The 13918-nt window shown below is 34.6% G+C and overlaps 1 protein-coding gene across 2 annotated transcripts in view; it reads left to right on the top strand.

Annotated features, from left to right (window-relative positions):
- Positions 1-377: 377 nt before the first annotated feature.
- Positions 378-13918, top strand: part of NOVA1 (NOVA alternative splicing regulator 1) — a 140278-nt gene continuing 126737 nt past the window's right edge. For both annotated transcript variants that reach the window (XM_036844455.1, XM_036844454.1), the window contains exons 1-2: positions 378-1161; positions 2898-3041. In XM_036844455.1, the coding sequence (XP_036700350.1) occupies positions 1026-1161; positions 2898-3041 (280 nt within the window). In that variant the 5' untranslated portion in view covers positions 378-1025. The remainder of the gene's footprint in view (positions 1162-2897; positions 3042-13918) is intronic.

The following is a 13918-nucleotide window of genomic DNA, read 5'->3' as shown; positions in this document are numbered from 1 at the left end:
TTTGCCTGAGCCGTGTTGCCGGGGACCCGCGACCTTTCACCCCCTCCCTTCCCACAGGAGCGCCCCGGCCCCCGTCTCCGCCCCCGCCGCCGGTGCGCGCCCCCGCGCACGCTCTCAGCCCGCGCGCGCTCACTCCCGCGCAGACACGCACACTCTCGCCCCCCCGCACTGGCCCCCTCCGCCCCCGCCCCCGCAGGCTGAGACTTCGGCGTCGGGAGGCGGCGGCGGCGGCGCTGCTGAGAGGCAGGGACCCAAGCTCGAAGTGTGTGGGAGTCTGCGAACTCAACCCCTCACTACCCTCCCCTTGCAGCCATCCCCCTCCCTCCCCGCCTGCCCCCCCCCCCAACAAGCGGGAGAAATAATGAGCGAGACCGGGCGGCAGCAGCAGCAGCAGCAGCGCCGAGCAGCCCAGGCAACGGCAGAACCGCTCCGGCGGCGGCGGCAGCACCAGCAGCGGGAGCGAGCGCAGCGCTAGCGCGGCGCGGGGACCGCCGCGCTCCTTCCCGGCTCCTGCCCTCCTCCGCCGCTCACTCTTCTCTCCGCGTCCACCTCTTTCCCCTCCTCCTGCTCATTCACTCTTTCCCTCACTCTCCCCTCCTCCTCGGCTTCTCCCTGCGCCCCGCCAGCCCTCGCGCTCTCCCACTCCCTCTGCCCGTCCTCCCCGCTCCCCTCCTCCCGCTCATTCACTCGCCCCTCTCCCTTCTCCACTCTCTCCCCCTCTCTCCTTTCTTCTCCTTCTTTCACCCTCCGTCTCTCACACCCCCTCCATTCCCCTGTCTCCTTTCTGACACTGCACTGCAGCTGCTCCTCAGCCCTGCCCCCTCCCCAGTGAGAACAAACCAGCAACATTGCTTTTTTTTCCTAAAGAGATTTCTATTGATCCGATTAAAAAAAACAAAAACAAAACAACCTTAAGAAACCCCAAAAGCAAAAAAAAAAAAAAAAAAAAAAGAAAAAAAAAGAAAAGAAAAAGCCAAAACAAAAGGGAGAACCTTCTCCCCGTAGAAGCGGCAGGAACTGCAAACATGATGGCGGCAGCTCCCATCCAGCAGAACGGGACCCACACTGGGGTTCCCATAGACCTGGACCCGCCGGACTCGCGGAAAAGGCCGCTGGAAGCCCCCCCTGAAGCCGGCAGCACCAAGAGGACCAATACGGGCGGTGGGTATCGCTTCCACCTCCCCGCTGGCCCCATCCCCCGCCGCCCGCCCCTGCCTCCCTCCCTCCCGCCGCCCTCCCTCCCTCCCTCCCGCGGCCCGGACACCTCCAGCCCGAACCCGGCGGCTCCCGCGCCCTGCCTCGCGCCCCCTCCCCTGCACCTGCCCCGCATCTCGCCGGCCCCGACACATTTCCATTTCTATGTTTATCATTCATCAAAATGGCGACCGGTTTTTCGGAATAGACCTATCTTTCCATTTAATCGGTCGAAAGGCTGACCATTTAAATATCCTAGACCTGGGCAAGGGGGTCCGTTAAGGAGGAGGAGGATGACCCCGAGTGAGGTGATGGCCGCCCGAAGATGCGCGCTGCATTTAACAGTCTGATTAAATAAATAAATAAATGGCACTTGGGTAGCGGAGAGCAAATGATTGGGGCACCGGAGAGTTTTGCTCTCTTCATCCCCTTGGTTTGGGCCACAAGTAGTATGCAAAATCTGGAAGAGTGCATCTTACCGCACTTACATTGTCGGTGCAAATATTTCACTGATTTGTCTTCAGGGGTGTGCATACGAGGGTGGGGGTGTCTGGTACTCTGACTTGTTAGTTAACATTCTGCGCTTCCTGGGAAGATGAGTTTTAACGGGACCGGTATCGCTTCTTCATTTGCACTGGAGTCATCTTAACAATGCACCCAATGCATCGAGGCAGAGGTGAATTTATCTACAGCACGTACATTAGAGACGGATGGGGGTTTTGCGAATGGCACACCCGAAAAATTTGGAACGTTCATTCACATAAGGAAGCTGGATTTACCGGGGTGTTTCCTATTTAAGACATGATCAGTTTGACGGAAATTAAAGTTTATGGAGTTGGCTTTATTTTCTAAAACATTTCAATCTTTCTTGGTTCATCTACCCCCTTCGTTTTAATAATTGTGATTCTTTTGGAGAAGGAACATTATCTGGTCACTTTTAAGTGTATTTGATGTAAATGACTCCTAAGCTTTTTAGTATTGGCAAAATTCTTCTTAAGGTCCTTTAATTAATGAGCTTAAACGAGATCATAGTAGACTAAGGAGTGCTAAAGAAATACTCCAGGATTAGTTAGATTTGCCAGTCCACATCACTTTGAGTTATTTCCTGGCAGTTATTGAAGGCTTGGAATACACCCTACAGTTTGGGTGGATTATTTGGTAGGAGAATGGTTGTTTTGCATACTTTAGGTAGGATATAGGCAATGGCTAATTGTAGTCCTTATGTGTTTGCTCATGTTAAACAAATATAGCTCATCACTATTTACTGTCCTTTTATTTATTTATTTTGCAATATGTTAAGTTAAGGTTTGTCATGGTATAAATCTCTGAAGTTTTGTTAAAGGGTCAGTTCATTTTGTTTTACCATAGTAACTACAGATAGAATTGGAAGACTTCCATGTTTGGAATAACAACTGGAATTTAGTCATCAGTTTCTACAGTGCTGCAAAATAATAGAACATGTTTAGATTTTAATTCCAAGTTTGAAAGTATAAATTCTACAGAATGGGAAACATTTCGTACATATTTATTTTTCAGTGTAATTGGCTTATTTTCGTTCTTTAAAAAAAAAAAAATTTAACCCCATATTTCCTGCAGCTATATGCCCAATGTTTTAATCGCTCTTTTTCTCTCTTGAGGGTGGAGGGAGGATACAAAGTTTAAAATTATTGTGTTAACGAAGTATATTTCCTTGCATTTTTCAGAAGACGGCCAGTATTTTCTAAAGGTTCTCATACCCAGTTATGCTGCTGGATCTATAATTGGGAAGGGAGGACAGACAATTGTTCAGTTGCAAAAAGAAACTGGAGCCACCATCAAGCTGTCTAAGTCCAAAGATTTTTACCCAGGTAGGTGCAATGGTGAAGAGATTGTTTGATCAATCCCCAAGGAAATAAAAGATCTACCTGTGTTGTGTGCTGTATTGAAAGAATTCTTAATAGTGTAGATTATTTATTTATTTGATGTATTAGAGTATTTGTGGAAAAATTTTAAGAGTATTTTCACTCTTGGTTATGTTTTGTTTCTATAACTGATACTCTGTCTATGATGTAGACCCAATTTTGAGATGAATCTTCTGGGTATTTCTAAACACTTCTTTCTAATTAGGGAAAAAAACTCTAAAATTTAAAGATAGAAACCTAGACAGCTGGCATCAGGAAATAGGGTTCTTCTGAAGTTTTCAGACATAATTGTAATGACAATTAGTCTAGAGTGAATTCAGAAGAGGGGGTAGACAGGCTTCTTAAAGAATGGACCATTTACTTTCTAAATCCATTATGTACCTCTTTCTGCTTCATTGCTTTGTTTGTTGGCCCTGGAGTGAAGAGGACAAGTGCTGCCTCTTCAGATTTTTAAAATATTGTGTTTTTAATATAATTGTGACAAGGAAATATATTATTATGTAAGAAGTAAAATAACGCTTCAAAATTTGTGTTACTTAAGAGCTGTATCAAGAGCTGTATTTGATCAAAATATGTTAACAGTTTGTGTGGTACTATAGGTACTGTACCCCAGTGGAATATGGCAAGTTTCCTAGGTGGTATAATTTATTTTTTTTGTACTTTTCAGTGTGTTTTTAAAATTTAAACTGTTTATAGTTCTGTGCATTTATCTTTATCTTTTTAAAATCATTTTGCTACTTAATATATGGATTTTAAGTTTCATTGGAAAATCTCCATAATTGAATAGTGTATCTGCTAGATAAAACATTAATTGATTTGCTTTTACCTTCATGTAGCTTCTGCCATTTTTTTTTTGGTTATTTCATATTTATGGCCATAAAAAATATTTATTCAGTGCTGAGGGGACCGACACTGCTTATTTTTTTTTCTTGGTAGGAAAGAAAAGCTGATGTGCTTTCAGTGATCTAATTCAGTAAGAGTTCTTTAGTACAGCAAAGACATCTGGTATGAATGTAAGCAAAACATTTGGAGGATTTCTTTTTCATAGCCAATCGCTTGGTGGTAGAAAGTGGACCACTGTACTGCATAAGAAGGTTTTAGAATGGTTGGAACTATCATTTAGTTATGTAAATTAAATGTAGTATGTTTGGTAAACATTACATTTATTAAACTAAGGTGTAATCTGTTAGATATGATGTCCTACGAAAGTTTGTTTTCTGTGAGTGTAGTTTTGTAGATGGCTTTCCTTGTCTCTGAAACTTTCCTTATGCATTAAGAAAGTTTGCTGACATATTCACATTCTTATATTTAAAAGGTATGTTATGATGAAAAAAAATCAATGTGGAATTGTGAAAATCCTTAGTGCAAATAAAAGCATTCAAAAGAGCTTGATTGCAGAATTAATAATGTTATAGTTCTAGGAAAGAGCTGCAATGGTAAATTAAATTCACTGTCAATAGATGAAAATGAAATAGCTTTGTTTGCATTATACATGAGGGTATCAGATGTGCAGGGATGTTACAGAAAATTGGTGTTTATCAAGGATATTCCAAATAGTAAATTAAATGCCTTTTCATTTGAATATAGTGTATTTTCAGTGGGTTGGAAAGGGTGCAACTAGAATTAGATCTTTTGTTTTTAGTCCACAGTTGTGTATTTTTTTCTTATTACATTGAAATTGCTTATTTTATTTATAGTTCTGAGGCATGTTATTCATATAGAGCAAGAATATCCGTTGGAAAAAATGGAAAACTGGAATGCGTTGAATAAAATTTTGTGTGTGTAGTGACGTAACCTGATCAAATGTGAGTTGAAATGTCTGGATAAAAGAAGGCTTATACTCTGCCTGTAACAGGTGGAAACCAGTCACAAACTATGGAATCAATTGTAAGGATAAAATAAAGCCCTGTAATTTATAAGAAGCTTTAATAATTCTGAACACTTTGTATGTAAACACGATTTTAACTAGGTTATTGCCTGTTCAGACAGATACATCTCTCTTCTTCTGACAGACTTTAATAGTCTTTCTGTTCATACTTGACCATAAGCCTGTGGAATTATCTGAGGTCCTGGTATTCTTAAACATAGCAGCCTCTGAGCTACTTTCAACTTCTCTTACTCAGATATATTTAAGGGATACTTACCTTGCTCATCTCAAATGAACTAAATTATAAAGCTGTGATTTATACTGCCTAGTTATAAGGACTTTCTTGTAGGATTATGCAGTAATTAAAGCCCTTTTTTTGTGTGTTTCATATATGTACTTATGACTCATATTCCTTTACAATGAATATGCCCAATGTTTATTTCATGAAGCATTTTTCTGTTTCTTATTTGTAAGACAGAATATTTGGGGATAAGTGCACTTCAGTTGTATAACTTAATGGATTTTCTCAAATACCTAAGTTTTAAAACAATGCAATTGTGTTCAGAAGGTTCACTTAAAATACTGGTGCATTTGAGAAAAACTTTCTTCAGGGTATATATTACAGAGTACAGACATTGCTTAAGTAATCTCTTAAGCAACCTTGCTTTTCTGAGTAATTTTTAATATTTATGGTTGAGATGAAGAAAACATTTTTTGCACATTAATTGGTATGAATTTAGAATTTATAGAACTGTATATTACATTGTGTATTTTAGCATGTCATATATAATAAAATAATTTGGGGAAATTGTATGATGAGGAGTGTAAAAGTACATTTATCAATTACTGTAATCGGAAGAAAAAGATCGATAAGTAGATTCATTTTTTTGCTGTGCTGTGTAATTCATTTATCTATTACTAAAAATCTAAATCTTACAAAATACTAACTTATTACCTGTGGTTTATGAATATATCTTTTATTCTTACTTGATTAAAGCCACCTAATTTGATTTATTTATATATCCTTTTTATAATTAGGTTACCCAAAGTTAAGGCCTTTTAATTAAAAAAACAGCTTTCTCATTTTGGGAAATACATTACTGTATGCATTTTCAGGATGGCAATAGGATAGTATTCTTTTATTCCTTTATTTGGCATCTGAAGATGTTTGGTTTTGTTGATAAATAGATTGATTTTATCTGTTAAAATCATTTAATGAATGGTTCAGGTAGATAATTGGGAAAATTTATTGAATACATTATTCATTGGGAATAGTAAAGGATATATAAAATAAATATTTTCATGTATGCCTTAGATTTTAGAACACTTCATAGTGTACCTATTTTATTCCATTATATGACACTGGAGATATTCATTATATCAAACAGGAATTCTCTATAATCTTAGCATATATTTGTGTGTGTTTTAAACTGTTTTCATACTTGTGGCTATAAAACTGCATCACATTTAAAAGAAATTATTTCCTTTTTTGGTCCTTAAATTAAAATTTGAACTTATTATTCCTAGATTTATTGTATCTTAATTTATCACTGTCCAACTTGGGTGATGCTTTTTTAAAAAAATCACAAACTATTTATATGTGAAATCTTTAAAAATCATGAAAAAGCAGAATGTAAGTGAAATTTTCTTTTAGTGAAGGAAATACCCCACACTGCCTTAATTTTGACATGGGGAAAATTCAGTGGCCAATTTAACCATTAGGGTTGGGATTGTATAAGAATGATAATTCTTTTGGAAATAAGAGGAGTTTATGAAGTTTGAAATAGATCACTTTTGTTTACATTGTTGCAGGAAGAGTATTATTGTATTGGTAGTACAATGTAAATACTTTTGTTATAGCTTCTGAAAGTTGCAGTCTATACTCTTTTCTTTGATCTAAGATGCTTTGCATCTTAGAAATTTACTGGCATATATTTTAAGGCAAAATTAGCAGGTAAATATAATTGTAACAGAAAATAAAGTATAATTTCCAATATTGTTGAATTTAATAGGGTAGCTGTCGTTACACTGTGCTATACCTTTGGTTTTAGAATTGTCAAAGAGTTGCTGACACATAATGTGTTTTTCTTTAAAGTTGTAATATTTATGTTTGTCATGCTGCCTGTGGTTGTGGGTTATTTTATGTTTTGTCTGTCTCTATCCTCAGTTGTGGGAGGAGCCATAAGCTTTCACTTATACATTAATATCTGTCTGAAAATTTGCTGCATTTTTAATACTTTATTTCTCATTTTAAGCAATAGGAAATCTCAACACATGAAGGAATGTTACTGGCATAGCACAATCTATATTGTACTTTCCGAAAGTTATAATTTTTATACTTAACCCATGAAAGCAAATGTTTTGTGGTATGAAATTTTTTAGAAAGATTGAGTTAGCATTAAAAATCTTAGCTATTCATTTTATTTGATTCTTTTTAAAATTTCATCCGGATGTTATATCTTCTATTATCGATTTAGTAAGTTATGGCTTTACAGTGTCAGTGTTTTCATGAATTATATAGCACAATGTCACTTTGAAATTTGCTTTTTGAAGCCTTCTAGATTTTGGAAAAATAGCTCATTTAAAATTTGTGACATTGTAAGGTAATATAGTATGTCTAACAACATTGTCTTGCAAATATCACCCCCAAAGGATTTCAGGAATAGTTTAAAAATAGTGAGCACAGTTGGTGAAATAGTTCAGTATTTATGTATTGAAGGTGTTTCGTATAATACACAAAGAGGAAAAACGATCTGTGTCTTGGGAACTCTAAGGAGTATGTGGTATCACTAAAAACCGAGCAAGAAACCACCAGTTAGAAACATGTCTTTTTATAGTTTGGTTCTTTTGTTTTGTTTTGCTCTGGCTTAAGAAAATTAATTTTCGCTCTTAAATATTACAAATAACATTTGCTGAACACAGTTATGCCACTTGTTAACTAAAATTCAGCACCTAATAATTTTTTTTTTTTTTTTTTTTTACTTAGAGTTTAGTCTCAGTTGTTTCCAGTTCAGTGGAGCTGTTTTAAAGGATAACTTTTATGAGCAAGTGCAGCTTTCCGAATAAAATTGGGGGGATGAGGGTGGGAGATTTGTACTTGATTGCCATCTCATTTCCATCTTTGGATGAAGCTCTAGCATAAAGTTAAACAACATCTGCAGAGATCTGACTGACAAACATCTCTCTGGGACTCATCATTGCAGCCTGCAGCAGGTGCATTCAGCTTTGCAGTCTTTTCCAAAAAGAGGTTAGTTTGTTCTAACATTTATCGGTAGACCAGTGGAAGCAAGTGACTAGAGAGAAGAGGTTGGTTGTCACTTGTCCAGTGCTGGAATACTACAGGTAATTGGACTGGACTGGTGGGAACCGTAGCAGTATGTGTCTCACATTTCACTGCAGCTGCTATGGAGCTTAATTAACCTGACCCTCAGAGACTGAAGTGTCACGGTATAAAATGTAACATGCAAGAAATGAAGCAGTGCTTTTCAGTACTTCCTGATGCTTGGGTTGGTAAAATTTCTGTTTTCTTCATCCTGTTCTTTAAGGATATGGCATCACATTTTCCATTTTTTATATGGAAATATTTGAAACTAAAATGATTTCCATGAATCTGATAGAATCTACATGAAAAGGAGATAGGGGCTTTAGGTATAGAAATAAAGAGAAAATAACCTCAAGTAGGAAGTATTTAAAGTTCGCTATTCCACAAGTATATTTTCAGATCATGAGTGAGCGGAAATAAGTGGAAGTACATTGTAGTTCTTTTTTTTATTATCTTAGATTAACATTTATTTATTTTTATAAGAGAAAGAACCTATGTAAAATTAAGTTGTATCTTTTTAGCATGTTAGGGACTTTGACAGGCAAACTTTGCTGAGTGTTTTGACGTGTTCCAATAAACAAGACAGGCATAGTATGTTAAAAATGTTTTTAGGATGCTTCAGCTTAGTATAGGAGTGCTGTTGAAGTGGTTCTTTACACAATTTATTATAAGTATATTAAAATTTGATTAAATAAAAACTCTAAAAAAGTCAGTCATTCATTTCTTTTGTTTTAAATTTCTTGATCTATTTGAAATACTGACAGTATGCTTCCATGACACATATAGAAGTTTCTTGTATGTTCTAATAGTATTCCCAATTAATGTAGATGTCTCATCACAGTCCTGTTGATCAATTGGCCTTTGAAAGGAAAAAATGTCTTTAAATTAAATCTGGCAAAGTGCTATACTATTTTAAAATAATTCAGAATTTTAAAATATCATTTAGAGTCTTTGTGAAGCAGTTTTATTATTATGACTTTTTTTATTAGTTTTACTAACTTGAATTTTTTTGGTATCCATTGACTATAACTTGTCAATTACCCAAGAGTAATTAAGTTTTAGAGTTTGCAGATTTTTTGGAATCTATATACTTTTATTGAAGGAATTTTTACCAGAGTGGCCAATAACTATTTGATTCTGAAGTTGCTGTTTGTAAGAAAAAGCTTCTAAATTTTATCTTAATTAGATTATGAATAATAGGTAATTTATTGGTAATTATAGTCATTGTGGAAAATAAGATTAAAATAATCATCTCTAGAAGTGAAGAGAATCATTCCTCCACTTTTAAACATATTTCATTTTTCAATCAAGATTTTTCATTTTTGACATTGTGGAATGTTGTTTTCTTATTAATTCTCATCAATGTAAAAATATTCTTTAAAATTTCACATCTAAGAAGTTTTGATAAAGAAGATATTGAATAAGAATAAACATTTTAAGACTAGAAAATAGAAAATAAAGATTACTATGTAACTGACAAACTTTTTGAGATATTTTCAACATTTGCTAAGTTTCAAACCACTATATGGATATCCTTTTCCATGACAAACTTGATCATGAAAACACATAATATCTGCACTCCATCATTGATCTTTTGCTGCTTCCTGCAGGGCCTGTCATAGCATCGTTGACAGGACCAGATGAAAAATGAAATCAGTATCTTGAGTTTTTTAACAGCAAAATGATTCAGGTAAGATTATTTGGTGTGGAAAATAAAACATTTTTTACCATTTTTATACTCATTTAATAATTGATATTTAAAATTAATATTTTTCTTATTTTAAGACCTGTTTTATGTCTTACTGATGTTCAGTATATTTGTCATATCCAATGAATTTTATTCTGAACTCAGTAATTTTTAACTTTTAGACTGTAGTGTTTCTTACTTTCCTTGAGAAACTTGGCATACTTTTTGAAGCTTTGAAGAATAACTTTTCTTTCTCTTTGAAAGATTTTTGAGAACAGTTACACGTTGAAGGCCCCATAATTTGATTGTAGGATAAATTTTCACACAATGAACTTATTAATTAAATAAGAGTTCAAATCCTGCATTTCCGCTAGGATGGATATAATAAATACTACTCTCAGTTTGATTGAATTTTTAGAAATCATTCTTATCTTGAAGAAAGTTGTCTTGATTTAAATTGTTAATAATTTGCTGCTCTAGTACTTAGATTGGGCGGTGACTTTATTTTAAGATTTACTAGATAGAGGGAAGGACAGAAAAGAAGGAAAGGGGTAGTGCATTTTATTAACACAATAGTAGAGAATTCAGTATGTGTTTTTGTTTTATGTTACTAAATATTTTTGAATAACTGCAGCTTTTCAATTTTGGTTATATTCATTCTTGAAATACTTGTTTTTGAAGGAATTATTGTTGGAAGCAGTTGAGCTTCTACTTGGAGACCTTTCATTCACATACATAGTTTTAATTATTCTTTGTATAACTCCTGTGTTTTTAATTTTCTAAGACTAATTTTTTTAAGTCAGAAAAGTACTTTTAAAAAAAAGAAATCTAGTTTCAGTCTTCACTCTGAAATCTGTCTGGAAGTTTTTCTCTTGTCAATATAAGTATTTATCAGCTGCTTCCTATGAGTCCAGGTGTCCTATGGTCATTATGACTTAGAATTATTACGAAGCATCTTTTCTTTGTAAAGTAATATGGGTATGTTATACTTCACCCTAAAATGTTGTGCTTTGATTGTTATTGTGTCCTTAAGTTTTGTTTAAAAATATTTTTTATATTGCATCTCTGATATATGTCAATGACTTACTGAGGACACTTAGGAATATCGAAGAGGCTTTTTTTTTTTTTTTCATTTAAAGGGATTGGAAAAATAATGGAATTGTGGAACTAGATGAAAGAAATGGCGCTTAGGTGCGATCTCTTCCAGAATCTTCATTTAATAGTTGAGAAAACCAAGATACCAAGAGTGATATAGGCAAATAATTGTCCTGCAACTTTTAAATATGTTTTCTGAATTTGTGGTACAATTATAGTAGATACTTCATTCTCTTTTTTGTTTTGCTTTACTCTTTTTTTTTTTCCTCTTCTTTTTGAATATGCCTCTCTGAGGAAATAAGTCTTCACTTCTTCTCTCTCCTAGTTTTAAAATAAATACTCCTCCCCCCGCCCCCGCTTTTTTAAACTAAGTTGAAAGCACAGTAGTTATTTTACAATAATTTTTGTTGTTGATTTGCTACACTGAAAGGCCAAAGACAGGTACTCTTTATCAGTACCACATGTTAAAAAACAAAGATATGGTAGATTATATTGCCCGGAATATAACCTGGTCATTTCTGTATTTTCATAATTGTACTGTTTGAAAATGGCAGTATTCAGGGTTATTTGATTTTTACAGCTTTGTTACTTCATTTGCAAAGTTATTTTTTTTGTTTCTTTCAAACGTCTTTCAAAGTTTCTTCTTTTTTTCTTCCTTCCTTTGTTCCTTAGCTCAACTTTTTAATTTCTTCATTTTTAGTTAAACAGAGTATTGACATTGCTAAAAAAAATTATATAGACATTCTAAGTCAAATTCTGTTTTTGGGGATATATGTATTTTCCATATTTTTATGACTTATAAAATTTCCTTAAGTATTGCATATTTGGCTAGGTATTCATAACAGTTGGTTTTAAAAGAACAGAGTATTATGATTAACAAATAAGCATGAGCGTAATTGTATGGCAATCTAAGTACAAATGAAGATATATAATAATTATTAATTTAAAAACATAATTATTAATTTAAAAACATAATTATTTTCTCTTTTTTGTCTATCCATTTCATCAAATTGGTCCACTTCTCGGTTAATTAGAATTCTGATGCTCTTTGCATTGCATTATAGGCTTAAGGGCTACTTTCTAACATAATTATAAAAGTCACTTAACGTGATTTTGAAGATATTTTTCCTTCACGGATTTAAGTTAAAACAAAAAAATTTGTCATAGTCTTACTACAGTTGAATAGTAGAATTAAGCTTCATTGATATGAAGGAATTTACGTCATCCTTCATGCCTGCTGTATGTTCAGCATATAGCCCAGTGCTTTAAACATCTGTGGCATTTGAAATATAAGTGAATGAATGTGTGATTGAATGAATGACCAATCTGAGGCTTCATTTGTGAATGTGATGGATATAGAAGGCAATCTTCAGTTTTTCATTATATTTCTAGTTTACTATAGTGGAGTGATATCAATACAATGAATGTAGAAGGCAATTCATCTTTAATTTTGTATTATATTTCTAGTTTACTTAGGGGTGTGTGTGTGGGGGGGTATATGTGTGTGCGAAACATCTGTATTTCGGATAAGTAAACTAATGAGTTCAAAATTCAAACAAACAAGGAAAGACCATAGAAGTATTAAGACAAATATGGGCCAGGTCTTATGAAAGAAGAGTAGAATTTTGTTTTCTATTTAGCATGTTGTCCGGAAACTTTCAGAAAACTGAAAGCTAGTATTATGGAGAGTACTTCAAAGCCGTCTCCCAGATGAAGATCAATTTAAAAATACTCTGTCTTAAGAAACATGAGATTAACTAATATTTATTTATTAATAAAGTAATAAAAAGTACCTATATTACAAGATTTGATAGTTATATCACATTATAGTTTACTTATTGCCACATGGCTACCTGTGCAGTAAGGAACAATCTACTGATGACTTTTCTTGAGATACCTTGAAAATCAAAGATTACTAACCACTAAATTGAGGTTACTTTATTAAAAATATGATTAGTAAATGTTTTGTTTTTAATATATTTTAATATCTCCTTCCCCACCTATAGGTGGGGAAGTAAACATGTATAAATACATTAGGACTTTTAGAAGCTGGACTATTAATTTTTCTTATTTATTCAGGAGAAGAGTATACCAACTATGTAGTAGATTGGAATTTATATGCTTTGAGTTTGACTAACTTGAACGCTTTATTTGAAATTAATAGGAAAGTTATTGAATTTGGTTTTCTTCAAAGTCTTTTAAACACTTTTTAAACAGAATTTAGAGAAATGTATGAAATATTAGTGTTTATCTTATATTAACACATTGTTTGATTTTTGCTGCAATAAACCAATGAAACTTCTAAGATTTAATAAATATATTTAGTTTCAGGCTTAGTCCCTTACATTTTTATAAATTTGATTTATTTTTTAAAAAGCTGATGGAGAAAAAAAAAAGCTGATGGAGAATAATGATGGGTTAAAATAACTCTAAATGTTTACTTGGCTGCTTCCCCTGCCCTTCTCTGCCACCATGGCCAGATTTTAACATTCTGATGGACATTTATGTGTTCCCTTTGGGGTTAGAACGAGATATACAGTTTTCTGAAGATCTTACTCTCAAGCAAGGGAGCAATAAGAAACAATAAAGATAAATACCTGGTTATAATGAAATTTGATAATTGTATAATGATAGAATTATGTCTTGAAGTTGAAACTGCCTCTGTCAGTGGCAAGATCTTGAGAGAAGAGGGTATACTTCAAAAAGGACTTCAAGGAGGAGCTGACAAAGTTTTGAGGGTTGAATTTTAATTTGCTTGGTGGACAAGAGTGGAAGGTCATTTGAAGCAGAGACAATATATGTATCCATGGAGTTATGAAAAATTCCTGGTATATGCAGGGGTCCAAAAGTAG

The sequence above is a fragment of the Balaenoptera musculus genome, chromosome 2, assembly GCF_009873245.2.
Source record: "Balaenoptera musculus isolate JJ_BM4_2016_0621 chromosome 2, mBalMus1.pri.v3, whole genome shotgun sequence".
In the NCBI taxonomy this organism is placed as follows: domain Eukaryota; kingdom Metazoa; phylum Chordata; class Mammalia; order Artiodactyla; family Balaenopteridae; genus Balaenoptera; species Balaenoptera musculus.
The sequence above is the reverse complement of the archived record's forward strand: the minus strand, read 5'-3'. Positions and strand labels throughout refer to the sequence as shown.